Source organism: Ptiloglossa arizonensis, chromosome 7, assembly GCF_051014685.1.
Source record: "Ptiloglossa arizonensis isolate GNS036 chromosome 7, iyPtiAriz1_principal, whole genome shotgun sequence".
Taxonomy (NCBI): Eukaryota; Metazoa; Arthropoda; class Insecta; order Hymenoptera; family Colletidae; genus Ptiloglossa; species Ptiloglossa arizonensis.
The window spans coordinates 7,267,183-7,294,162 of record NC_135054.1 but is presented as its reverse complement, the minus strand read 5'-3'; the positions used below and the strand labels follow the sequence as shown (position 1 = coordinate 7,294,162).

The following is a 26,980-nucleotide window of genomic DNA, read 5'->3' as shown; positions in this document are numbered from 1 at the left end:
TTAAATTAATTGTATAATATCAGCTTGATAAACGACTCTGGTAAATCTTATCGAAGAATTGCTTTTTAAGCTTCACATTGTCAATTGATACGTAACAAAAGTAATAAAAGAATACTCTAGTTTTTCGTGAAACTATAATTCTTAAAGGTAATAAATTTGGCATTATATAAGTAAAGTTTCGACATTTTATTATTGTGAATTCATAACGATCTCTCTCGGTGAACTACTTCAAACAAGTGAGAATTTGTTGAAGTAAACTATTGCTTAATACCGAAAGCCTCCTGTCACTTGTTTACAAAATAATATCGAAATTGGAACACCTAATTAATTGATCGCTAGGAGAGATATGCTTAGCAAAATTACTCAATATTAAATTAATTTTTACAACTTCTCTAAAGGAAATTTACAATATCTAATTTTTCCCTTATTTCTTACACGGAAAACAGTTTTGTAAACTTTTCCTATTTTTCTAAATAATACCTATGGTATGTAATATTCTTTTAATACGAAGGAGTACAATTTTTGTTGAAACAAGTATATGTGTATAAAAAGGTTTATTTCTATGAAAATTGAAAAAGGCTCAACAATTTTGAGCGAAAGTATAAATGCTGGGAAATATAAGAAGAAACAAAAGTCAAATTTTCGAAGAAAGAACAACCATTCTGGTGTTGTACCTATACTGGGTGATAAAATTGAGCAAGAAGCGATTTCTTGCGTAAAAGTAAGTCGAAAGTGTAGAATAAAATTTGTTTCTGCAATGAGGAATTTGTAATTCCTTGCATTGTCACAATCTCAATGCGAGCAGCATGTGCACGATTGTTGTATTCTTCCACCGCAATAGCTTTGTTGATGGTGATGATGGTACATAAAGACTGATAGCGAGCGAGATAACAGAGATGATAGAAGGTAAAGCGCATTGACAATGTTTATAAATGCAAATACGAGCAGAAATAGTTGTAATCTTCAGAGATACGTTAAATTGACAGCTAAGTGCATGTGATTACCTCGATAACAAAGCTTTATGTGAAATTATTTTATTCTACATTTTCGATCCATTTTTACATCAATAATCCCATCCTACTCTGTACGAATAAAATGAAGTTTCGTCTGTCTGTTTCTTAACGCATCATGGGAAAATGGCTGAAGCAATTGTGATGAAATGTGAAGTGTATTTGCAGAATAGCCCAATTTAAAGTCTAACAAGCTACATAACATCGTAACATTCTTCCCAGAAGAGGCACTGATATAATTTTGACATTCAAGAAATAGTTTCTATCTCGCAAAATATCGAGCAATTCGCCTAGTTTTATACATCTGATACGACGTTAAACAAAATGAACGCTTGGATACTGTTTTACGTGTTCCACATCTTCTTGACAGCCGAGTCACAGTAATTTATTAACATGTTTAACTATATTAGATTGTATTTGGCGTTCTAAATCTTCTAAGCCTCTTCTCCAAAGGAGTTAAAAAGCAGAGTTCCCTGGTACAGCTAGAAAAGTAATTATGCGAAACTTTTGCTTCAAGCTCCACAGCAAATATTCAGCCTAGATAATCCCGTTACTTCGTTTTTAGAAAGTGTTATTATTATTCGTAGACTTACACTGCGGATGAAAACAATAATTATAGGACAAATGGATAGTTCTTAAATAAAAATCTGATTCGTTTTAAATAACTGGCAAATATTACTAACAGAATCGACAGATTTGCTCAGAAACCATTTTAATCCCACGACGATTAGTCATCCGTTTAGGATTCCGTTATAAGAGTTAAATATAGATACGAAGATATACCTCGAGTGACACGTTTACTCGAATATAACCAAAAATATGTATTCCCAACTAGGATAAAGCCGTAGTCGAAGATTCCATGGTTAAAGGATATATATTTTCAGTTTATTAACCGTTTCTGGTAAATTACTCTAATGATAGGTTCGTAATCGCCACGTAATGCCGGTGATAACTAATTGTAGGTTACAAGGAATTACATAGTAAAAGAATGTACCGTTTTATAAAATACTATTTAATAGAGTTAGGGAAAAACTCGAGATCTTAAACGGTTATTTAAATCATTAATTTATATTCGTATTATAGATATTAGTACTCGTTCATAAACCTCTTACATGACTAGTTGCTGCCTTTTGTAAAAAGTTAATTGTATTCGTTACTTGTAAATTTCATTTTTCTTTCCTATATCACAGAAGAATATAAAAGAAAATTTTCACAACTTTTCGTGAAATTATTCGTGTAAGTGCTCATCAAATAGCTCAAATAACTCTGTGATTAAAAGTTACAAAATATTTAAAAAATCGGATTAACGATGAGAAACGTAATGTTTACAGAGTAAAATTGAAATATTGAGAAACAAGAAATGAATAATTTTAAATTGAATGTATATTGAAAAACAAAACAATATTTATAGGCATTATGTTCATCACATAATGAGAATTCTTTTATGCACTCGATAAGGATATAAACCAATAAAAACGAAATGTTGCGAAGACGTTCTTTTATTATGTTTTAGAAATACCAAATCTTTGTTCAAGACACAGTATTGATGACAAAATTGATAAACAAACATGTTCACAAGTATTATTATTTAATATTACAGAAGAAACTGGTGAAGGAAGTCAGCAATTTGTTGCGTACCATAAAATTTACTACGTTTCTAAAGTTCTAACCTGTTTTCCAAGTAAGCGTAACGTTAACGTAATATTAGTTGATGAGCTAAGTTATCGAGTTCGCTTGTAATTTTATTTTCACGACACGCGCGAATCATCGTTGTACAACTCGACTTTAGCATTTGATTACTTTTCTACGTAGTAGTGTCTCATGTTCGATTTCTCGAAGCATTGTCGTGCATTGGTAGCAGAGTCTGGTTCAACGGTGTCCCATTATAGATGACGATGCACACAGGCGTAGCAATGTGAGATTTACTTCATAATTACATAAGAGTAACGTTAAAGGTATTAAGCAATCTCATTATTCAGTGAGCTACACATTATTCAGAATTACCAGTATAATATTTCAGTCGTTACACAAATACTAATTATAAATGGATATTCTTTTTATAACAATGTTCTAAATTTATTATAAATATGAACGTGCCCTTGACATTGAATGAAAATTATTGTGACTTCTTTGCTCTGAGAACTACAATTACACCTTTCGGAGGTAACTAGTTCATTAGATCGAATATTAATTTTATAGCATTTTCATAATCGATAAATAAATACCATATGGTTGTTATTGAAGATAAATGATAACCATACAAAATAATTGAAAAGTACAACAATTTGTATCGTGTAATTTTCATAAATATATTTTCCTACACACTATCCGCAGAACAGTTTATGTTTATTTAATAGCTCTGTACTAAATAAAAGAATTATAAATCGGTTAAATATAGTTAATTTACAACAGAGAATTCCGTATTATATTTCAAGGCATGTTACCTCGAGTACACTCGTAGCAAGAAAATACCTGTAAAACTAGTCGTAGACTATTTTCAATGATATCACTCGCAAGAAGCAATCTTGCAACTTAGAATGAAAATTAACCCACTGAAGTATCAGTGTCCTATTTGCATTGACATTCAAAACAATTTTTGTCCGTGTATTAAAACATATTCGAATATCGTGTGATCTTTCAAGTATAGGATTGGTACTCGAATAAATTTCATTGAAACTTTCTTGCAATCGTTTTGATAGTGTATTACGAATTTAAAAATATTATATTCAACAATGATTTACTTGATTTTTCTAGTCTTCAATATTCCCAGATGGTGATCAGTGAAACAAATTCTATCATACGTTATTTTGATTCTTTACTAGAAAAAAATAAAAGCTTACTTATAAGCTTATTTATAAAAGCTTACAGCATTGTTCTTTGTTATTCCACACTATGCGCTATACAAGTTTCTCGATATTATTAGATACTTCTAGGTATCAGTGTCCTATTAGTAGAAACGTCGTAACATGAAAAAAAAACTTTTTTCTTCTTGAAAAAGAAATGATAAAGAATATTTGAATACAAACGTGTAGTAGTCGTACTACGTATTTATATGTAAAGAACAAAATTTTGACAAACTTAAATGAATTTATTGTTCTTTTTGGTATGAATTTACATTACGAATAAAAGATTGTTCAACGAATAATACAGAGCATCCCTAGTTCGGACAAACATATTTTTAATAATACCGACAATTCGTTCTATTTGACTTTAAATGTGTTCGAACAATTGTTGCACGAATAAATAATGCCAGTGTATAACCTTGAACCCGTAAGTAGAGAGATATTTATAACTTTTAAGATCAGTTTGTACAGTTAAGGTATAGTACAATTGTTATCTATTTTCATTTCACAAATCTGCATTGCAATTTTTCTAAATTCATTCAGAATTGGTATCCCGAAGAGAATCCAAAAAGAAGAGTTGAAACGTCGATGTTATTGAAAATAAGTTTGTTTGCGGAAAATTTTCGTCAATTTTGAGTAAACAATAATTCGATAATTAATGGGTTAACATGTGACCTCGAATAGCCTTGGAAGACTTTCAGACGCCGTGTCAGTGAAAGGATGCTCTTAATTAATTTTCATAATTCCACGAAGTACTGGGGCGCCCATTAAAACCTTCTAACGGGATCGGTTTCTGTTTACTACGGCAAACCGAGTTCGCCAGAACGTCGATACACCTTCACGAGTCGCATTCCCCGCGGTAACGCGGCGACGACGCCAATGGAATTGCAACTGCAAACTCAGGCAGCCCAGTATCCGGTTAAGTCTCACGTGAGTAGCTTTCGCGTCTTATGTGAATCCGCGCGAATCTTCCTTTTTTTTAACGCGCATTCTCTCTACGGAGATCGGGTCGCAACCGTCGTGGAAATCGGGTAAAAAACGTCCGGAAAAAAGACCGCTGCTAAGAAAGTTCCACCATGATGCACGGGTTAACGGATCTAACCTCTGGAACGTTGCCTATGGGATCATTTGTCCGGTGAATCTCGAACGAAAATGATCGAAAAATGGAACGTTGAGAGAAGAAGTCACACCGATGGTTCGCGAAGCATCGATGGAAACCTTGACGATCGATTTAACCAAAGTGGTTGCAAACGATTCGTGAATCGATACCAGTGAAACCAGCAATGGCTAACACAGAAGATCACCATTACCATGTACCGATTATTCGTCGTGGATCGACACCAAGATCGTTGTCTTCCGAGATATCTCTCCCTGGCGACACCACGAATACATCAGGATCTTCGGATTCGTTCGGTGGCAGGGATCGCGCGGAACAGTTTCATCTTGATCACGGTACGGTGTACTCGGACTCGGACAGATGTTCCGAAACATGCCGGTGTCGGAAATCTACGTTGGAGTCGTGGTACGATGTTCCTGTTCAAAAGTCAAGGTTACGCTGGAAAGAAAGTGTCTTCGACTGCAAGGACGCGGAGGTGTGCTTGTGCGCGCCGCGGCAAGACTTCGTCGAGTGGCATTACAAAACGACGAAGTCGGTGTTGAAGAGTTTAAAGCCGTCCTTCGGCGGGCTGAACTTCCCCGACGATGGCGACGACTCTCTCAAAGAATTCCACGATGGCTCGGTCGATTCCTCGACGACCTCGTCGACGTCCTCCCGCGAGTTTTTTCCCGCGTGTCCGAGAGAGGACGTGGAAAGCGACACTGGCAGTCACTCGAGGAGGCAGGGTACGATCAAGAGGGCGACGCCTGGAGACACGACCTTGAGACCGAAGCCGAAGAAGTCACCGGAACCCTTGGCGTACCTCTGCGTTCGCGTGATCGACGAAAATGTAATGCACTGCGGGATGACGTTTGCATATCTTTTCGAGAACGCGCAACATCCAGGAAAATCTCGCGTGTTTCGCGATTTTCATTCATTACGTGCGACGTAATTCAAACTTTAATTTCGTGCACCACGGTTCATCGTTTACTATTGTTCCGAAAACAATTGAATTTTTTCACAATCGCACGATGGATCGTGTTTTTTCTTTTTTGTTTTTAATTTCGATGCAAAATATTAGACACATTTTTGTTCAGCCTCTTCGGAGACACTGGCAAGAATTCCACGACGCTTACATTTCGTTTTCACGTTCTTTTGAACGTTACGACATGAATGTAACCGTCGAGATACATAATTATGTCTGGCGACGATACAACACGATCGTATTGTCGCAAAATTAATAGGTGCAATGTATCGATAACGTTTTGAACTTTTGTTCGTTTCAAAGAAATTAATTGCTCCCTGAGGTGATCTTCTTAAAATGTCTCGAGTTGAAAAATAGGAAATCTTTAGGATTTCTGGTAAAGTACGGGAAGTATTATATTAGATTGAAACTTTCTGCCTTTGTTAATACACTTATGAAAACTTTACGTGTATTTTTGTATATAATTTATTAGAATAGTGCACGAGTTGTTAGCGATGCTGTATCGAAAGTGTCGTCGTAAAATCGATCATGATTGAACAATTCGAAAAATTCTAAAATCGACGAAATGGCGGCACTTTCAAGACGTAGAATTATTTTCTTACATTTTTTACGCATAGTTTTTCTTTAAATATATTTAAAATTTTCGGCTGTGAGTTGCATAGTTCTTGTTTCTTTTCAGTCTTAATTATTTCAGTCATTGAGCGTAACATCATTTGTTTATCTAACGAGTATGTTGACCTTGTTAACTTGGGCGCGGTCTTTAACTGGTTAAAGGACTGGTTCGACCGCATACATTTTTCTGTGATAGATTCTTCCTTGTACTAAAACCTGTAGAATTGCAAATGTTACACAGTGCAAAACTTTAATGTAAATAGGAAATTTTATCGAATGAAATTTGGTAAACAGATTACTATGAAGACAAATGACGATTAAATGAGAAACATGTTTGTATCAAATACAAATTAAAATGTAAAAAGATTAGACAATATAATTGAAACAATGGTAAATATAATTCATTTTATGTTTCAGCCGCAAATCTTCACCCTCACTAATTTGAGTGGAGTGAAACCAAGGCAGGATCTTGGTCAAAATGGGATCGAAGACATGATTCAGTTAACGTAAGTTCGACTTTAAAAATTGTAAATTATTTATAAAATGAAACTAACAGCATTATTCGCATAACAGCGATCTCAACGAAGCATCTTTACTATGGAACCTGAAGATTCGATACGACAAAGAATTAATATACGTACGTTTGTTCGTTTAATTCCTCATCAATATTAACGATTACTACCTGCGATTATAATTAAACCGTTCTTTTCACAAATGACAGACGTACACAGGTAGCATCTTAGTGGCAGTAAATCCGTATAAAATGTTTGACATTTATGGCCTGGACCAAGTGAAACTATACGAAGGACGAATACTCGGCACATTGCCACCGTGAGTCTCATTTTATTTGAAATTAAAACTATATGTATCCGTAATATAGAAAGTAAACGATTTATTCAATATCACAATTGTAAACAAAACGAATCGCGAACTGCACTTAACCCTTTCTGTTAATTCATTCGCGATTTATTCTCCTCGATTAATCGTTTCTTGGTTTCAAATCGATAACGTATTTCAATCTATAGATACTACGTATCTGTATTCGAAGTTCATTACTTTAAATATTCTATGCTGAAAACGAGTTTTCTCGTTTCATTGCAAGTATTTAAATCGTTCGTAATAACGTTTCTCCTGTTATTCTACTGTACAATATTTTGATGCAACGTACCGTACGATAATTCTTATTGAAAAAATGTTACAATGCAATTGCAGACACCTGTTTGCCGTGGGCTCGTCTGCGTACAGTCAAGTAACTGCGGCAAATAATGCCAGCGCGAATCAGGTGGTCGTCATTTCCGGTGAATCCGGTTCAGGAAAAACGGAATCCACGAAACTCGTAATGCAATATCTAGCAGCCGTTAATCGAGCACCGAACAATCTTGTCACCGAACAGATACTCGAGGCGACGCCATTATTGGAGAGCTTTGGGAACGCGAAAACCCCAAGGAACGATAACAGCAGCCGATTTGGGAAATATTTGGAGGTTTACTTCAGAGAGTGAGTGTCCGGTACCGTTACAAATTACTGCGAAATTGGTTGCAACCATCGTGGAATCGATTCTGCCGCTTTAACGTTCAATTACGAACACCCATGTAAAATTCAAGGTATATTAATAACGATTAGAAAGTGAAATTAAATACTTGGAGAGATATTTGTGAAACTTAATTTCCATGACAACAAATGAACTCAAATGTTAAAGAAATAAGGTTACACAGACGTTGAACAGACATTCTTTCGATCGATCGTATTGAAGGGAATTGGTGAAAAATTTACAAAATGGAGTACAATGCTCAGAACAGTTGAAACGTTTCGTAAACGTTTTTCGCTCGTAATAAGTGTATTTTTCATATACTCGAAATTCTCTGTAACTCTAAAGAACTTCAACGCAACTCTCCGAGAGATTAGAGGCTCATACTTTGAGAAATTCTGGGTTAGAAAATCGTGTATCTGGACTGTTCTGAGAACGAAATGTCGGAAAAGGAACAACTTCTGAGCTACTAGATACATTACCGAACGATTCGTTTCGAACGTCTCTTAATCATTTCGAACAATACAAAGTGTAAAGTATAAGAAACACGGTCTGAAATCGTGGAACCTAAAAGAATAATTGAACTCGTTGTTTCCAGTGGAGTCATCGTCGGAGGAAGAATAACCCAGTACCTTTTAGAGAAAAGTAGAATAGTCACCCAAGCATCGGAGGAACGGAATTACCATGTGTTCTACGAACTTTTAGCTGGTCTCGATCAGCAACTCAGGGACAAATACGGATTGCTGACACCGGACAAATACTTTTACTTGAACCAGGTTATTTGATGCTACATCAAACAATGCTACCGTTCTCAATGCACGGATGAGGTTACAACTTCAGCTTTCAGGGTGGTAACTGCGAGATCGATGGCAAAAGCGACACTCAGGACTTCAAAGCTCTGTTGTCCGCGATGCAAGTGTTGGGGTTCACGTCCGAGGAGCAAGACACGATATTCAAGATCCTCGCCAGCGTGTTGCATCTTGGGAACGTTTACTTCCACCGTAAACAAATGAGGCACGGCCAGGAGGGTGTGGAGGTCGGCTCGGACGCGGAGATACGTTGGGCTGCTCATCTTCTACAAGTGAACTCCGATGGGATCATCAGAGCGCTCACGACCAAAACAACAGTGCGTGGCAGAGAAAGCGTTATAAGAAACGTCGTTGCCCCAATTTTTCCTCGGTCGACGGGTAATTGTGTTTGTTTACAGGAAGCAAGAAACGAGAGAGTCTTCACGGCATTGAATATCGATCAGGCACTGGATGCCAGGGATGCCTTCGCCAAAGCCTTGTACAGTTCGTTATTTTCCTGGCTGGTTGCTCGTGTTAATCATATCGTTTACAAAGGAACCAAACAAACGGCTGCGATCTCGATCCTCGATATATTCGGCTTCGAGAATTTCACGGAGAACAGTCTGGAGCAGTTGTGCATCAATTACGCGAACGAGAACCTTCAGTTCTACTTCAACAAGCATATCTTCAAGTTGGAGCAGCAAGAGTATGCAAAGGAGAAGATTGACTGGACGACCATCAATTACACCGTAAGTGAATATTTCATTGTTGTCGCTGAAACGAGCGAATTAAATTTTACTCGATAGTAGATGCTGATATTTTGACGAAATAGTAGCGACGTATCAAGAATTGTACGTTATTATTATACGAATCGGGGAGAACAGGGTCAGTAATGATGATTACGCGGGAGTTTTTGCATTTATAACAGAAATTCTTGTACAAACATATTATCTAATTATCTGATATTCTTGAGCAATTCGTTGTACAAGTAATGTCCAAGATGATAATAAAAAATAACAAGCGGAGAAAATGTTACAACCGTCCCGTACACCGGGGTAACACAATTTTAATTTTAGAAAATCAAGATATTTATTTAAATAAATTGTAGCAGTGTATAAAAAGGAGCAAAATTATTATTTTGGTACATAGAAAGGGCGAACAATTAAAAACCAAAAGTACAAAATTATAATATTTGAGAGATCAAATTGAAGTTTTAAAGCAAGAAACGAGAAGATATTTGCTAAAAGAGCGTTTATATTACAATTCTAAAATAGCAAGAAAAGTTAACTTTTGAGTACCACGAAGCTACTTTCTTTGTTATACAGATGTCTATTTTGCATCTACATAAATATGATAAATGATCATGTTTCAAATGTTATTTTGCACTATATACCTGAAAACTTGTACTTATGTTTATTATATATTTTGAGATATTTACGATGTTACTACCGCCCCGGTGTTACGACCGACCCCGCTCTCCCTTACTTTATCATTTTATTTGTCGACACCGTGAGCAAGTACGTCATTGATTTTGCAAAATTAAACGCTTGGAATAGTTACTGTCGTGGGAACTTAAAATTGAAGTATATATCTCTTTATTTGATTGGATTAGGTTGTATGTAGCGACAGAATTAGTTTTTCTTCGGTGTATAGGACAATCTGCCAGTGATACATCTGATAGCAAAGAAACCTGTCGGTATTCTTCATCTGCTGGATGACGAAAGCAATTTTCCCAAAGCAACGGATCTCTCGTTCCTGGAAAAGTGTCATTACAATCATGCCTTGAGTGAATTGTACTCGAGGCCAAGAATGAACTCTGCCGAGTTCGCCATTAAACACTATGCCGGCCAAGTTTGGTATAACGTTGAAGGCTTCTTGGATAAAAACAGAGATACATTGAGACCAGATGTAGTGGAATTATTAATAAGCAGCAAAATATCCGTGAGTTTTGTCTCGTTCGACGAAAACAATGTTTCGTCGAGGCTCGTAGTTATTTACCTCGGATGTTGAATTCCTTTCTAGATGGTGAGTAAAATGTTCCAGCATGTAAGGACGACTCACGAGGCTAACAAAACTATGAATAAACCGAATGGTAGATTCGTCACCATGAAACCGAGGACGCCAACCGTATCTGCGCGGTTTCATGACAGTCTGCAGCAACTTCTGGATTCCATGTCTCAGTAAGCATCTCTCAAAACTGATATTATTTATTATTTCAATTAAAATGATAAATTTTCAATAAACAGCATAGTAGTGAAAAATTATTCAATTTTATCCAAAGTACGGAGGATTCTAAGAAAGAATTTAATTAATAAAATATTTAATATCTTATATTCAAATTTAAACAGAATAACAACTTAATGTGATTTTATATTCTGAAATCTATGTTTATTTATTATGAAATTTAATCAAATTCTTCGCCAAAAGTCCTCTGAAAAGCTTGCAATTTACAAAAAATATTCTACAGTTTCATTAGAATTTCAGATAGTTTTATCAAGGGTTTCAGAAAACATTAAAACGGATCATTCAGTTGATGTCTAGAGCATCACCTTCTCATATTTCAAATCGTTCCTATCAACAATAATATTCAATTGGCTGACTGATTAATTAAAGAATCGAAAATAGACTGTTATTAACAACGGATATATATTAACAGTTCCATATTTTTCATCCATCAGCTGATTATAAAGTGTAGTTGATAATGATGAACCCAATCCACGCGATTCCGATGAAACTAGCTGCAATTCAACAATTCAAACGATTTACCTTCATCGTTAATCCCTGGGAGCAGTTTCTGCTCTCTTTAGCCTGCAAAGTACTCGTTGCAATATTCGTTGAACGTTCCAGGTGCAATCCGTGGTTCGTGCGGTGCATCAAGCCAAACACGGAGAAGGCGCCAATGAAATTCGACATGCCATGCGTTCTCGAGCAGCTACGCTATACAGGAATGTTAGAAACGATTCGCATTCGGAAAACGGGTTACCCTGTTCGACTTCTTTTCGGACATTTCGTGGATCGATACAGATACCTCGTTTCCACGCATCTACCCAGAGGAGCACCCAACAAGGAGCTTTGTCGCATAATTTTGGATAAAGCTGCCCCGAAAGAGGCACAGTCTCAGTATCAACTGGGACTCACCAGGGTGTTCCTGCGGGAATCGTTGGAGAGGACTCTGGAGTATAACAGAGCACTGATTCTAGAAAGGGCAGCCATAACTGTTCAGAGGTAATGAAAGTTGTCCATAGAAAAATCATCAAATATTTGACTTTTACTCGTGTGAATTGAAAGAGACTATTAGAGTGTAAAGTACAGAAACGATAAGAGAGAAATGAACATTTTGTAGAATGTTTTCAACAAAGGTAAAGCAATCGCGTGAAATTAAATTGTAACGTTCGCTATTGGCAGCTTCTGGATCTGTTAGAAATCGAAATTAAAGGAGATGTTGAAGATATCGCACGATACTTTCACTTAATGTGGGAAATAATTATATGCGTTTTTAATTGCACGATTGCAGATACACAAGGGGATTCCTCGCGAGGAGGAGGTTCCTCAATATTTCACGAAGCACGGTGCTGATTCAAGCCGTTTATCGTGGCTATCGAGAAAGGAAGAAGTTCAGAGCGTTGAAGAGAGCGACGCTCATGGCGCAGAAAATATACAGAGGAAAGAAACAACGCGAGAGGTTTAGCGTTTTGAAGGAAGAGATGGCGAAGAGGGCGGAAATCGAAAGGGCCAGCAAAGAACGAGCTAAAGCGAAGCAACAACGGGAGGAACAAGAAAGAACTTCGAGAGCTGTGGCTGGGGTCAATCATTTAGAAATACCTGCAGAACTTGCATTTATCTACAGTAAACTTGACGGTAATTTATTTTATAGACAAGGACAATCTCTCGTTAACATTCTAATTGTGACACAATTGCCTAAAACACCGATGACTCAGAGTTTCGTAGCGTTAACGACGAAAAATTCTATTGCTGCGTGCTGGTCCAAATAGTTTGTACCAGCTTCGTTAATCGTGAAACATTTTGTCGTCAATCCGACTCGCGAAACTCGAATCGACCAACTAAGTCATAAAATCGATACCGCCTGGACGATAAGGCAAAGACATAATAACACGAATCAAACATAATTCAATCTTTATTCGACTCTACGCCATTAATTTGTCGTAGAGATAGGGTCCTCTTAGAATTTCTATTCTACAAGAATACACTACAGAGCGTTGAGCCATCTTACACACAGCTATTCGAAACTCAACAACTGTTTCAAACCATTTATTCATATTCTAAATCTCATTTGATGAAATAATTAGCCAAGTCTCTGTTTCAAATAAAAGTTCACGTTCTTCTAAATTCTTTGCTATAGTTACAAGTAACTTGGTTTAACTGTTCCCATTCAGATTTCATTCAAATATGTAACTCGTTCTCTATAGACTGGCAACCAACACACACGGAAAGAAATCTCTTGAAAGTCGTCGGTCAAGTGATCCCTATGCATCACAATTATGGTCTGCCACCGGATATTGATCAACACCAATTCTCAAAGTTCACGAACATTTATTTCAAAAGTCACATCTTCGGGATGAAACGGGAACCGATAAAGACACCATTCCTGGCGAAAGCTCGAGACCAAGATTACACGGACTCGTTGATGATCTTCAAGATGATTCTTCGTTTCATGAACGAGAACAATTTGAGTGGAAAGAGAGAACAGGCTCTGGGTGATTATATCGTGAACAAAGGAATCGTCAACGAGAAATTGAGGGACGAGATCCTCTGCCAACTGGCCAATCAAACATGGAAGAACGAGAACGATGCAAATAAAGAGAGAGGATGGTTGTTGTTGTCGAATTGTTTGTCAGCCTTCCAACCAAGTCCCACTTTGTTCAAATATTTGCTCAAGTACGTGTCAGATCACGCGTACGATGGTTACAAAGCCTATTATCAGAGGAAGCTTCTGCAAGGCGAGAGAGCAATATTCAGGATAATGAGCAACAATCAACAAATTGTGCATCACGTACCGAGAAATTATCCACCTTGCGTGTTGGAATGGAGAGCGAACAGAAATCGTGTTAACATGGCTCTGAGTGTAGGATTCTATGATGGTGAGTATCCAAACGGATTCAAATATAGATTCCCCGATAAGTCTGTGCATTATAGTGACACAAGAGATACTTATTATTTTCTGTGAAAGAAAAATTGCAAGGTTCACGGTACTGCTGATAAGATACGAGTGCGTCATTATCGAAACAGAATTAATTGAACGAAACGAGTAAACGAAATTACTTTCAGGTGAAACGGTCAACTGTGCAGTGGATTCGTGGACAACTTGCGAGGAATTGGCCAATCTCGCTGTTCATAATCATGGCGTTGACAATTCTGGCTGGACTATCACTTTGTGGAATCAGTTGGATGGCCCAGACGCTATTGTGACAGAAACCAATGGTTTCGATTACGTTCTTGACCTGATCTCCGAAATGGAGCTGGCGCCAGCTTTCCCAGCTGCCAAGCACATGTTCCTAGAACAGCGGAAGAACAGTTTCCCACCCATTAAAAAGAGAGAGGTGAGTAGAATAATTTAAGATAACGAATTCTGTTGTAACCTCGTGCTATACAATTTTTCACGATTCGTTTCAGCACACGCAGATAATTCGTGAATTGGAGCAAGAAATAGAGCCACCGGTTCTCAAGACCTTCCAACCTCTCGAACGGAAACCAGTACCAAAGACTGTGGACAAACCTGTTGAACCGGAAATTCAGTCGCCTAGGCGGCCTGCTGTTCCTCCGCCTCAGCCACCTGTGGCGAAGCCATCGGTAAATTAAACTTCTTTTAAATTTAATTTGAAATATTCCACGATCGACGTGCTTTTACAAAGTCGAAATTGCTTTCGATGTTCTGTTTCGGGGAAAGCAAATTAAAGTTATTATATTTCGGAAGTATTTTAGCGATCACCGCCTAATTTTTGTACAACGATTACACCTTCCAGACAAGAAAGCAATCTCACGAAGCCATGTTAGAAACAACAATAGAAACTGGTTTGTCGCGGAAATCAGCTTTGAACGACAGATACTTTGAAAAAGAAAAGCAACGTAGTCGTAGTTTGGATAATTTACTTCAACCGGAAGTGATATCGCCTCCGGTGAAACTAGCGAATCTTGGATTGTCGTCGTCGAAACTGAACGAACGCTATCACAGTCTCGAAAGGATCGGAGAAACATCTGCCGTTAGCAATGTCGAGTACATGACAAGGAATGAAATCGCGCAGGAGAGAAAGTACAGCAGAATAACGAGGACAACGGAACCAAACATCGAAGAGGAAGATTTAACGATCGACTTCGAGTATCCTGATATTCAATCGGTCAGTCAAACTGGACGATCAGAAGACGACAAGAGCAGTTACATCAGATCGCAAACTAGATTCATCAAATCTCAATATCCTGGTAAGTGTCAAAGTTTCGATATATATTAATATAAACCACCAATTTCGTAGAGCATCTATGACATTCAGATTGATGATATTATCAGATTTTCTTGCTTACTATTCAACTTCAAATATTACAGTAATGTTATACGATTGCTTCGAATGTAATGCCAATACTTCACGATTGCTCCTAATAAAATGCAATTTGATTGTTGCAAATAGAAAATCTGAGTATCTCATTCTGTTCAATTGTCAAGTGTCTGTGAACATTTTCCCCTAAATCTGAAGGTAAACGAGCACTGCCAGGTAGCCAATCGAGTCGAGCCTACATCGAAAAGAGCGAGTACGGCGTGAAATCCTCGGCCATGTCTGACACGAGCGAAGCTCCATCCCTGGCGTCGCACGTGAGACGAGTTAGGGTGCCTAGTCAAGCTTCGGACGTGGATCAGTTCCTGGACGAGTTGTTCATGCCGGTTCTGGACGGAAATTTGGACGAACTGTCCGATGCTAGAAGTCTAGCAGCTAGCATCAAAGGTACAAACGACGACAGGTCTCACAGCGATGCCAACATCGACGAGCAAACCGACAGAAGCAAACTCGAAACAGTCGACGACTTCATGGAAATGATGTTCAAAGGCTCCGAGAATGAAACGATCACAGCGAAGAAATTGTTAGAGAAAATCAAAGGTGGAGGCAACATGGACATACCAAATCAGAATGCAAACTTCAACTTCGGTGCCATCACACCAGGAATGATGTCCCCACCCATGATGATGCCAATGTTTAGTACACCGCAACAAGTGCCACCTGCGCAGAGCAGCAACATGAATATGGGAGCGGGGTTCATGCCAATACCTATCTACAGCATGCAAGGACTCAGTCTCCCTCAGTATCCGAATTCACCGCCGAATCAAAACAACGACATGATGGCCTATCAGCAGAACCTGCAGAGAGCATTCCTGCAAAGTGCAATGGCACAAAATATACAGATTCAACAGCAACTATTGGCGCAGAATCAGGCTCTCCAACAACTGCTTGTGCAGAGCCCTCAAAACTCTAACCAACAACCGGTGAGAAATTATTAATATAAATTGGTTATCGTGAATAATGACACTGACACTGAAATGTTAGGACACGAAAGGTCTCCTCGTTTATCTTTTGGGACAGTTAATGCGAGTGCGGATACGCGAAGATACTATTTCAAATTACGTTTCTTATAATACATATTAATTAAGGATATATCCAGGATTAGAATTTCAAGAATTTTCTCATTCGAGTCAACTGATCGTTGTTTTCCATAGTCCCAGAAGATAATCGTAGAACAAACGCGAACACGTCTCGCACACAAAGACTCAAGACACTCTGTAAAAACAGACACACTTTAATTCTTGATTGAATTCTTTTCTCCGACACTGCGTTACCTTGCCGCACAGTAACACTGAAGATGTCGTAACGACATAAACAGAGAATTGCATGTTAAATGTCATCACAGTGAATGGGATAGCCGTCATTCGGCATGTCACTTTCACGATTCACGATCACATAACTAGTAAGGATGGGTCGAAAGCTAATTTCTAAATTCACGAAACTCGAAACCGAAACTCTGTGAGATATCGAAACCTTCGAAACTCTTCAAACTTGAAACTTTCGAGACGTTAAATGCTGATATTTTCCTTTCGTTGTAACGTTCGATTTGAATAGCTTTTAAACTAGAACAAGTCCACATGTTAGTCGTGATTCCAATAAAATCTTTAGTTTCTTCGTACCTGTTAGGAATTATTTTATTTGTTAAATAATTTCTCGTAAGGATAGTATGGCTTCGTTAAAGATGATTAATCAACTTTCGAAATTCTTTATCATCTACTATAGAAAAATGATCTTCACCGTGGCTCTACTATCCCTGAAAAGAAATGCCTTACTCAATAGTAACAATAGCCATCTTTATAGTTTACAAAACTTGAATTTTTATGTTTTATTTGTTCTCACTATAAATTACTGTAATTGGTAAAATCGTACCAATAATTAAAATGAGTCTAAAGCTAAAACACAAACTCAGTTGAAGTATTGGTTAAATAAATTCGTATGATGACAATATTCATGACGTTATTTGTACAAATTATTATTACTTAGGTTTCGAGAGTTTCAAATCATAAAAGTAGCACAAAATGTTAATGGGCAGCAATTCATCGAGTTCTCGAGACTCAAAACTCAAAGAGTTTTGAAGGGTTTTGAGATTTCAAGGTTTCGAGCGTCCCATCCCTAATAACTAGTACTAACACGATCACTCTTGCACAACACTGCACGAGAACAGCTTCAGTGATTGCGATCACTCTCGACGGAGGGATCGTGTCCCTCTGGACAATCCTGTGGGCTTTTGAGCCGCATCGCGGCATGGGTGTGTGTTTCCAGGGCACGGTGTTGTCCGCAGGCCCCTCCAGTATGAATCTTGTACCCCCAGCCCCCCAAAACGGTGCCCAAATGGGGCCCAATGATTCTATTGGACGCTACTCCAAGGTATCTACCGATTTCATCTAACAAATAGAACTGCTGGTCGATTCATGTCAGTGATTACTTCGACGTACTTAAACGTAACGATAATCCGTTTGATGTTAGATAAATCGTGTATAAATATTGTAACATATTTTGAAAATATTAACTGGTTATGGGAACGATATCAATGAACGGATTCGCGCGGTTGATGTGTACAGTGGTGTGAGGAAATGTACTTTTCACTCGAGGGCGTTCGAATACTTTCGTGACTCACTATAGGTTCAAAGAAACTGTTGCTTAAGCATCCTGGTCATATTTCACAGCGGGGACAGTAATTATATTGTACGATTCTCGAATATTGATGACCAGGAAGCTTGTAAAATAACTTTTGGCATTGTTAGGTGTCATTCCGGGAACCAGAGGATGGTGAACTTTGGTCGACGGAGAAGCAAGTGTCTCAAGTAAAGTCATCGGCGAATAGCCAACGTCAAGAAGTAACGGTCAAAGCTCAAATCCATCGATCTCAGAGTCCGCCACGGATGAACTCTGAAATCGTCAGGAAGACTAGCGTCGAGTATGCAGTTAGAAAGATAAGCGTTGACAGAAAAGCTGGCGACAAAAAGTCATCCGTTCCAACAGACGTTAAGAGGACAAATTCGAACAAGAACAATGTACAAAGCAACTTCACGAACGTGTTGAGCGAATTGAAGAATCGTAAAAGTAGCGTGGACAGCAATTTGTCGAGTTCGAGCAACAATAAGGGTGTTCCACCACCGCCACCGATGCCACCACCATTGGAGTCCCATGATCCGTCGGAGTCGAGACCATTTCTTGACCCATACGGGAGAGCAAAGACGGTTCGAATTGGCAAATGGAGGTGAATAATTATTATTTTATTAATGATTACAGCAATAACTGTACAATTGATAACGTCCTTAGTTCCTGGAAAAGGCATAACTTAAGATTGTTGCACATTTAATATTCTTTAATGCAATTATCGTACTACTAAGGAGCTACTTTCATTTTGTTCTCTTTTTACTATTATATTACCAGTTCCTGAATTGATTCGAACATACATCTTAATACTTCAAGAATTGAATCTAAACACACTAAATTAGATAAAGAATAGTATATGTATATAATACAAAGTGTACCATCTAATAATTTTCTCTAGTTAGAGTAATAAAAACTATTTCATCATCTAGTACAGTATCATATCTAAACACGTTTTTCCTGCTATTTGTCTATTGACATGCTTTGATCACCTTTTATGTATTTAAACAGTGTTTCAACGTAAAGTTATATCTAAATAAATTTTCATACGAACATTTTTAACAGTAATATTTCCAAAAATATACTCGAAGAAATCCTTTATATTTATTCTGTTTAGATGGCCTCCACCAAGTGATTCGAATGAAAATCAAAGCCAGGACAGTTTCATAGAGTTCAAAATGCGCCAGCAGCACCAACAACGTAAGATCACGCCACAGTATCAAGAATACAATCAGGGGGACGGGGAACCGAGTACAGAAGGCACAGTGGAATGGGAAGAGTTCGAGATCGAAAATATTGTTGGCAACGAGGAGAGGACGATAACAACTCATGCGTCGGTTTCCACAGTTAAACACGAAAATGGATACAAAGAAGAAGGAGAGAAGAAAAAGAAGAAATCCAAGTACGATAGTTGTGTAAAACATAGCGACTATCGTAAATCCTTTGTTACTTTCCGATCGATGTTTTTAGGTCTGCGTTGGAAGTCGGGGCGCAGAGACCGTCTCCAGGCAGCATTGGAAAATTGAAACTCAGCTCGGAGATGCGACAAAGATTGGAAAAGGTAACAGCGAATCACAGCGTAAGATCTACGAAAACGGCTGAGAAACCCGCCCTTCCACGGGAAGATGGTAAAGTGAAGCGTTTGGAGGACAATAGAAAGCTTCTTCTTGAACAACAATTAGGTACGATCCTGTGTTTAGAACAACGCTGCTATTGGGGTTAAATATTTTCCTACACAAATAAGAAATTTTTGTCCAACTGAGCGAATCGACACAATGGGATATCCGAATTCTTTAGACCATGCAGCGATTTAAAGAATAGTTATGAAAGTTTGGTAATATTTGTTGGCACTTTCAAGGAGGTCGATGGGACGATTATGCTTCTACGGCTGACGACACACAAAGCGTCACTTCGAAAGGCACGACCGATATGATGACTCAAGCTCAAGTGGTCAGAACGCAAATTGAAAGGATGGAGAGACCTGTACCACCTCCGCTTCCGGTGACACCTCCGCAACCACCCAGTCCGAGAGGTGGAAGCATGTACAGTAATAGGTATTTCCTCTTTTTCATTCTTCGGTACCGCTAATTGATTGAAAATCTATGCGTTTAGAATAGCTGTTACACCTTCTACTCTATTGTCTATGAATTTAATTTCGTTACAACATAACCTGACTGAAGAATTGACGAACTAAAGAATTATTATTTCTGTAATCTTTCTTTCACTAGCATCCCATTCTTGTATACAGACGTCGAACTAATTTCATACTTCAAAACTGATACAAATTTCAGTCAATCAGGTGTACCGCAACCAAGGTCGCCGCCAGCTCCGATCGAACCAAAAGCTCGAGAATCCTTCAGAACGTCCCCGGATTCAGAATCCTTCGATCATTTCTCGAAGAGTCAACGCGATATGTTCAGTCACAGTCGGGATATATTTACGTCCCAGCAGCACCTGAGAGAGTCCCACGAGTACAGAAACGATTTCGACAAGTCTCGCTCGCAGGATCAGAAATCCAAAGACTTCTACGGAAAGGACAGCACGGACATGGCCAGTTCAGCCAGAGACAGAAGCTCCGATTTCGATTCTCGTCGCGATTTGAATTCCGACATCTTCGATCCGAAGTATGCCAGGGACATCTTCGAGAACTCGAACTCCAAGAGGGATCCTTTCGGGATGACCAGAGACGTCTCTCCAAAGTCTAGGGACAGCTTTGGCATGCCGTCGTCTCGAGACTTTGGCGTGATGCCAAACACGAGGGAATCATTCGCGGCTGCGCGTCAAAGTTTCAAGAAATTGGACCGTGAGGTTGACAGACGTTCCAGCATCGCGTCTACCCATCGTACGGACAAGATGGAGAGGATCGAGATCGAGGAATGGCCCGAGTTTCTCAGACCTGTACTGCCACCAGCGGAGAAGCCAGAGATCGAGAAGGTGCAGGAAGTCATGAACACGAAGCTCTATCTTCAGACCTCCACCGCCCATTTCACGTACAACAGAGTTACGTGGACCTTACGAGTTAAGAAGGAAGTGTTCGCGCCGAACGAAACTCTGAACAGTCCTCTAGCGTTGCACCTGGTGTTCTGTCAGGTGGCTTACGATGTTCTTGCCACGTCCAGCATCAGGATAACCAAGGAAGACAGACAGAACATGCTGAAAATGCTGGACAACTACGGTATCACTTTGGACAACCTGCAGAGCACGCAGCACAAAATCACGATCAAAAAGAACGTCGTCGATATGGCTAAACAGTGGCCTCTCTACTTTGCCAGGATATTTCCAGTCTCGGTAAGTGTTTTGCCACAGTTTGCTATTAATTAAAAATGAATTAAGTGCGCCACGTTAGTTTCGTGTTTTTCACGCGAACCGCGGTTAGTTACTCATAGTGTGCAATTACCGTGCATGGTGTTTATACATGGTTAATCATACGTAACATTCTCGAAAGGAAAGTCGCGAAAAGAATGTGACGGTTAAATTAAAATCGTGCCTCCCGTTCCCCGAGATACAAAACTTTTATTGCTAATCCGACTTCGGAACATTAAACAACGAGACACTGTTATCGTTGAAAACTGTAATTACTGTTACAGTGCCTATAAGTGCCTTTGTCTTATTCGTGATCGTATTGTTCGTTGATTCTTGCTCTATTTTGTATTCGTACCGACTACTTTCTAAAAAAAATTCGTTAAATATCAAGATTTTTGTAAATTCGTCGTTATTAATGGTATTTAATCAATTTTTTACGCAGATCGGGCCGCAACATCCTGAAACCCAGCACGTGGCAGTCTCTCATCACGGTCTCCGACTGATCAAACGTACTCAAAACGGTGACCTAGTTATCCTGGAAACTTTACCTCTGGAGGACATCGTGTCTGTGAGTTCCCCACGTGTTGGTGTGTGTGTAATGCAAATTGCGTCAGGAGTCAGGCTACCCTTGCACACTAATCGAGCACCACAATTGACAGAGATGATCAGCACCTACATCAGACTGGTGAGTGAATATTATTTAAATGTAATAGGCGAGACGAATTGACTTGAGAAGATTTTCATTCATAACTGGTAGAAAAGAACATCGTGTTTTACAGTTTTCAGTTTCCTAACAAGTTAACTTAGTATTAATTTAACAATATTTCTACATTTGAAGACACAAAGAGTTTGTTTCGCGTATCTTCTTTATATTGAGATTAAATTGATCTCTTCCTAAGAATTATATACAAAGCATAATTACATTATTAAGTAGCTAAGAATGTCTCGTAAATTCAATATAATAATAATATTTTGAATATAAAATTAGGGTTGCAATCGAGACCAAGTATTTCAAGTACTAAATTAAAGGTGTGTTCTAATAAGAAAACTTGAAACTGTTAAGAACGATTTTATTCATTTTCCATTTATGTACAATGTGAAAGGATCGTCTTCGGTTTCTTGGTTAGGAATTTCCGATAGCATAACGCTCAAAGTATGAAGAATAATTACGTTGGGCAAGTTTTCTGTATTTCATTCTCACGACATTTTCTTCCAATTCCATCGCCAACATAACGCTCGAAGTATTATAATTATTTTCCGTAGTTCTCTCTATTTCGTTCTCACGATCTTTTCTTGCAATCCCGTTGTCACAATTCCAAGTATTAGAAATGTAATTCGATAACACGAAGAAATCAAGATCTGATTTTTATCAATATATATCTGGGTTATCATTCTTTCTTGAAAAATAGGATGGATTGTAGAAAGTGTATAAAAAAAATTGAGCGTATTTGAAATATCTATGATGAACCGTGATTGACCAACTTCTGCCTGTCGTTTTCTTCAGCGATCTCCGTGAAATTGATGGGATTCACCGTAACCGTTAGCTGCATCGAATTATACGATTCGGAGCAAACGTAGAATGAATAATATAAATTTCAACAATAAAGCTGATAATTGTTTGCTCGGTTATGTACTCGTTGATAAATTATTACGGAAGCAAATTACTGGTGAAACTTCTCGGGTAAACAAATTTGCACAATTAATTAAACGATTGAACGTATCGTTCACATTTCCTGGACCTCTTCAGAGGTCTAAATTAAACGCACATTGCAAATTAATTTAAATACACCGATTAATTACAAAAAATAGAACAAAACATAGAAAGTTATATATTTACATACATCAAAAGAATTAATTTCTATATTTTCAATATGTTGTATACCTTTGTATGTTTTTCATTCCATCTTTCGTAATTGGGTAACGTGTATTAATTTCAATATTTGTATATCTTAAACTCCTGAAAAGATTTAAAAAGTAACAATAAACGAATCATCGATTCCATACGCGTCATTAAATGTACAGCTTCGTTGACTGTGGAAAATCCAACGAATACGCGGTATAAATACTTACTAATAATTTCGTCACTGTCGTCAAAGGATGTAAAGTAATTATCCGACATTCGTACGAGCGATGAAGTTTATTCGGTACACGCGAAAACACGTGGCATTGAATAACAACCGAACGAATCTAGGCTACTTCAATGTCAATAACCGTTTCCATAATCAACGGCGCACTATACCTTTACAAGAAGCAATGTGATTATCACGGCTCTATTACACATCTATTACTCGATTAATTAAAAATGCAGCGTAAATTTCCAGCTCTTTCCCCGCGTGCTACCCACCGAGTTTAATATTCACATTCCAAACTCAATGTTAAGTTGAAAATACACGAATTATCAAGGATGTAGTCAACAGCTTGAAACATTACGGACCCAATTATCTCAACAATCTTCATTAAGCCATTTCCATGAAATTAATGAATCTAGCACACCACTCTGTTCCCAACGAGCCTCGTCAACCGTTTCATCGTTGCGAGGAGTACAGTTTCCACCTTGATAGCGGTTAACAAAACCAATCGAATTAACAAAACCAGTCGAACTGCTGGAAGTAATGACCCGTGACTCGCTGGTTGCCCATTAGTCACCGGTCATTTCATCTCTGGGAGGTGAACAAACGATGTTCACGGAGAGGTGTTTGCTCTATCGATCGTTCGTTTCAATTTCTCACGGGGAACTGGTTGCCCCGTGCTACCAGCACCGCGTTTACCAACGAGCTTGCCAGGATCCTTGAAGGTCGGCAGCTGCGTTAGATCTTGCGCAATTAATCGCGAACACGCAGCCGACGTAACGCGATCGCGCGTGTGGAAATCGGTACACACGGCTGTAATAAGCTACCACGGTAAGGATAACAACGAGGAGGGGCCATCGTTCGAGGCGTGTGCCCGACATCGACCACAGACGACGCATTCCAACGCGATAATGCGTGGGCAGTGGAAAGCAAACCCACGATTTCCTCGGTAAAAGACGATCCTGGCTAACAACGTCCCGAGAGGGATGCGTCTACGCACCGTGTCGTTGTTGCACGGAAAAACGGAACCGTGACCTCGAGTTCGATTAAACGTGGCCTCGTTGATAATCACTACGTTAGGGGCGCGTCCTTACTCCACCTGATATCGTAGACGAGGAACAGGGCGCTTGATTAATCGTTTCCAGATTGCGCAGGATGCTGTCCTAGGTTTTCCATTTCCTCGTTCTCTTGCCTCATCACGTTCCTCGGATCTACGGATGCAATTTAGGTGTACCCTGTTTTACGCTCATTTTCAGAAATGATTTACCAGACGGTTCCTAAGACATCCACGGTTATTAGAATTCCAAAGGTGTAACGGAACCCGATACTCTGGTTTCAGAAGGTTGAACATTTAGACGAATCCGGAGTATAGTGTTTCGAGTACTTGGTACACTGTCGGTAGATAGGGTTCTCTCGGTTGTTGGGTTTTTCTGTGCCAATGCTTGTCCACTTGTCCAACGTTTCACATCGCAGAAACTTTTGTACTTCGATAATCTCGAGTATGAAAATTCTGTCACGTTCGTTCGTACTCTCTGAATTTATTTGGGTTACTTATTGCCGTTTCTTCCAGAGGTTGTGCACTCGTTTAAAAGAGGATTAAGAAAGTATCCTTTCTTTTAATCCTTTCGATTAAGAAAGTATCGATATCGTCTCGTTGGTGTTCTTAAGATTTAAGTGCTTAGAATATAATAATTGTAAATGGAATTCGTAGCTCTTCACGTCATTGAAAAGAACACTTTCTTTCGGCGATAAATATTTTACGTTGTGTATACATTTCGTATGTCACCATCGAACACATGCGAGTAAACATTTGCTAACGATTCCTAGGAATCCTGTAAAATCTTTCATTTCAGGTTAATGCGTTCGTCTGTACCAACCTTATTTTATTTATCTATATTGTACGTATACCAGAATGATTTGAAATATTATTGATTAGGTCAATGATTCAGCATACGTAAGATAGATTTCATATATCTGCTGATTCTTTTTCTCTCCGCAGATGTATCAGATTGTTTTTCTCTCGCAGGGATATTAGATTGTTTTTTCTTCTACGTACACATTTAATAGAATTTCTTGCACCACACTGTAGCATACGTTGCATCTAACAAGAAGCGTAATAGCGTTCGAGAGACTGTAAAGCTAAGTGGTGTATGTCCATGAAAGTGGATTGAGAAATCGAGATTTCGTGCTCGATTCTGCTGAAAAGCCTGTTCGTGCAAGTGTGCTACGAGTCAATGACCAAACACAATATAAGTAAAAGACGAATATGGGCGTTAATGAGACTCGTACGAATTCTAGAATATCTTAGACCGCAAAATCGATGAAGATGGAACTTTCATCGCGGGATATATAGCCTCCTGATTTATTCAAAATATTGTAATCGAGTCATCGAACAACTTTCACACACCCGAGAACGTACCTCGTTTCACGAAGTAAAATTGCATTCTACAAAACTTCTGTAACATCGAATCTTATTTTGAACCCACATCAATTAAACCACGCTACCTTCTAATTCCTTGCTTTCTATCGTAAATTCTTATCTTGAAAGTTTTATTCGCGAGCCAAGGAATATTGCTAGAGGTTGCAATCCGTATCACTTTGCAAGATAATTCCAACGTATCGTCAGAATTCCAGCTGGTATCATCAGTAGCCGGAGGAAGTACCGATACCATCAATCCACAGTCTCATTGCCCATGAAAGAATTTTCCTCAACAGACGGATCTATTTCATCTTTCAACCTTACCAATTTATCAGAATTTCGAACAACTGAACCAAAAACCGTGAGATAAAATCGACGATAATTATGCAAGCTGATCCTGTTGGTTCCAGCGTTGATCGATCAAAGCATTAACATTTCAACCGATGACTTTCAACCAGGGAACCGTAATTCTAATCAGTTCCGTGATTCAACAAACGGTTCTACTTTACCAGCGTATCGAATCGGAGCACGAAATAATCTTTTGTCCGTTAATTCAATATTGAACGTCGGTACTGTACACAACGTTGAAACGTTTCGCAACGAGAAACGTTCGACGTAGTTCCTAAATAAGCTTTATTAACGCTACGAAGAAACGGTTCGCGATAAGAGTACTCGCGATTGCGGAACGAAACTGTACGCAACAATAGCTTGTAATCTTGTCAGCTGTGGCATGAATGAAATACCGATTAATTATCAGAAAGGAAGATTCGTCGATCTATCGACGAATATGGCGTTTCGATGGCTCGTGTAACCGTTATTTCGAAATCGTCTTCGACCCCGATCCATTCTTCGGTCGGAAACATTATCTGGCCCAACTGAAGAACGATCCCCCGTAAATGAAATTAGTTTCTATAATTGTGACCGAAAATGAAATTCGGGAATTAGACTCTACCTGCAGAGACATTATAATTGGTCAGTTTATTGTTACGTGCATTTCAGTATCTGGTGTTAGGATATATCTGGATTATGTACATAGCTTTATAGGTAAAGTAGTTCTTACCAAGAACAAGGATCTAAAAGAACGTGTAAACGTTATTTTAGAGTTAGTTGTAACAACCTCTACAATCATTCGACTTTAACTCGATTAG

General features: G+C 38.6%; 1 protein-coding gene across 7 annotated transcripts in view; it reads left to right on the top strand.

Moving 5' to 3' along the window:
- The window catches only part of Myo10a (unconventional myosin 10A), a 106,555-nt gene that overhangs the window by 31,298 nt on the left and 48,277 nt on the right, over positions 1-26,980 (top strand). For 4 of the 7 annotated variants that reach the window (XM_076316705.1, XM_076316708.1, XM_076316704.1 and 1 more), the window contains 23 exons: positions 6,964-7,052; positions 7,120-7,183; positions 7,268-7,377; positions 7,759-8,043; positions 8,673-8,850; positions 8,922-9,200; positions 9,282-9,611; positions 10,516-10,803; positions 10,885-11,042; positions 11,710-12,087; positions 12,377-12,720; positions 13,290-13,961; positions 14,149-14,420; positions 14,494-14,670; positions 14,844-15,297; positions 15,567-16,348; positions 17,688-17,792; positions 18,170-18,645; positions 19,159-19,443; positions 19,512-19,723; positions 19,900-20,095; positions 20,333-21,329; positions 21,787-22,029. In XM_076316705.1, coding sequence (XP_076172820.1) covers positions 6,964-7,052; positions 7,120-7,183; positions 7,268-7,377; positions 7,759-8,043; positions 8,673-8,850; positions 8,922-9,200; positions 9,282-9,611; positions 10,516-10,803; positions 10,885-11,042; positions 11,710-12,087; positions 12,377-12,720; positions 13,290-13,961; positions 14,149-14,420; positions 14,494-14,670; positions 14,844-15,297; positions 15,567-16,348; positions 17,688-17,792; positions 18,170-18,645; positions 19,159-19,443; positions 19,512-19,723; positions 19,900-20,095; positions 20,333-21,329; positions 21,787-22,029 — 7,374 coding nt within the window. Of the gene's footprint in view, positions 1-5,456; positions 5,800-6,963; positions 7,053-7,119; positions 7,184-7,267; positions 7,378-7,758; positions 8,044-8,672; positions 8,851-8,921; positions 9,201-9,281; positions 9,612-10,515; positions 10,804-10,884; positions 11,043-11,709; positions 12,088-12,376; positions 12,721-13,289; positions 13,962-14,148; positions 14,421-14,493; positions 14,671-14,843; positions 15,298-15,566; positions 16,349-17,687; positions 17,793-18,169; positions 18,646-19,158; positions 19,444-19,511; positions 19,724-19,899; positions 20,096-20,332; positions 21,330-21,786; positions 22,030-26,980 lie in introns of those variants that run through there. The other 3 variants (XM_076316709.1, XM_076316706.1, XM_076316707.1) reach the window with 3 other exon arrangements.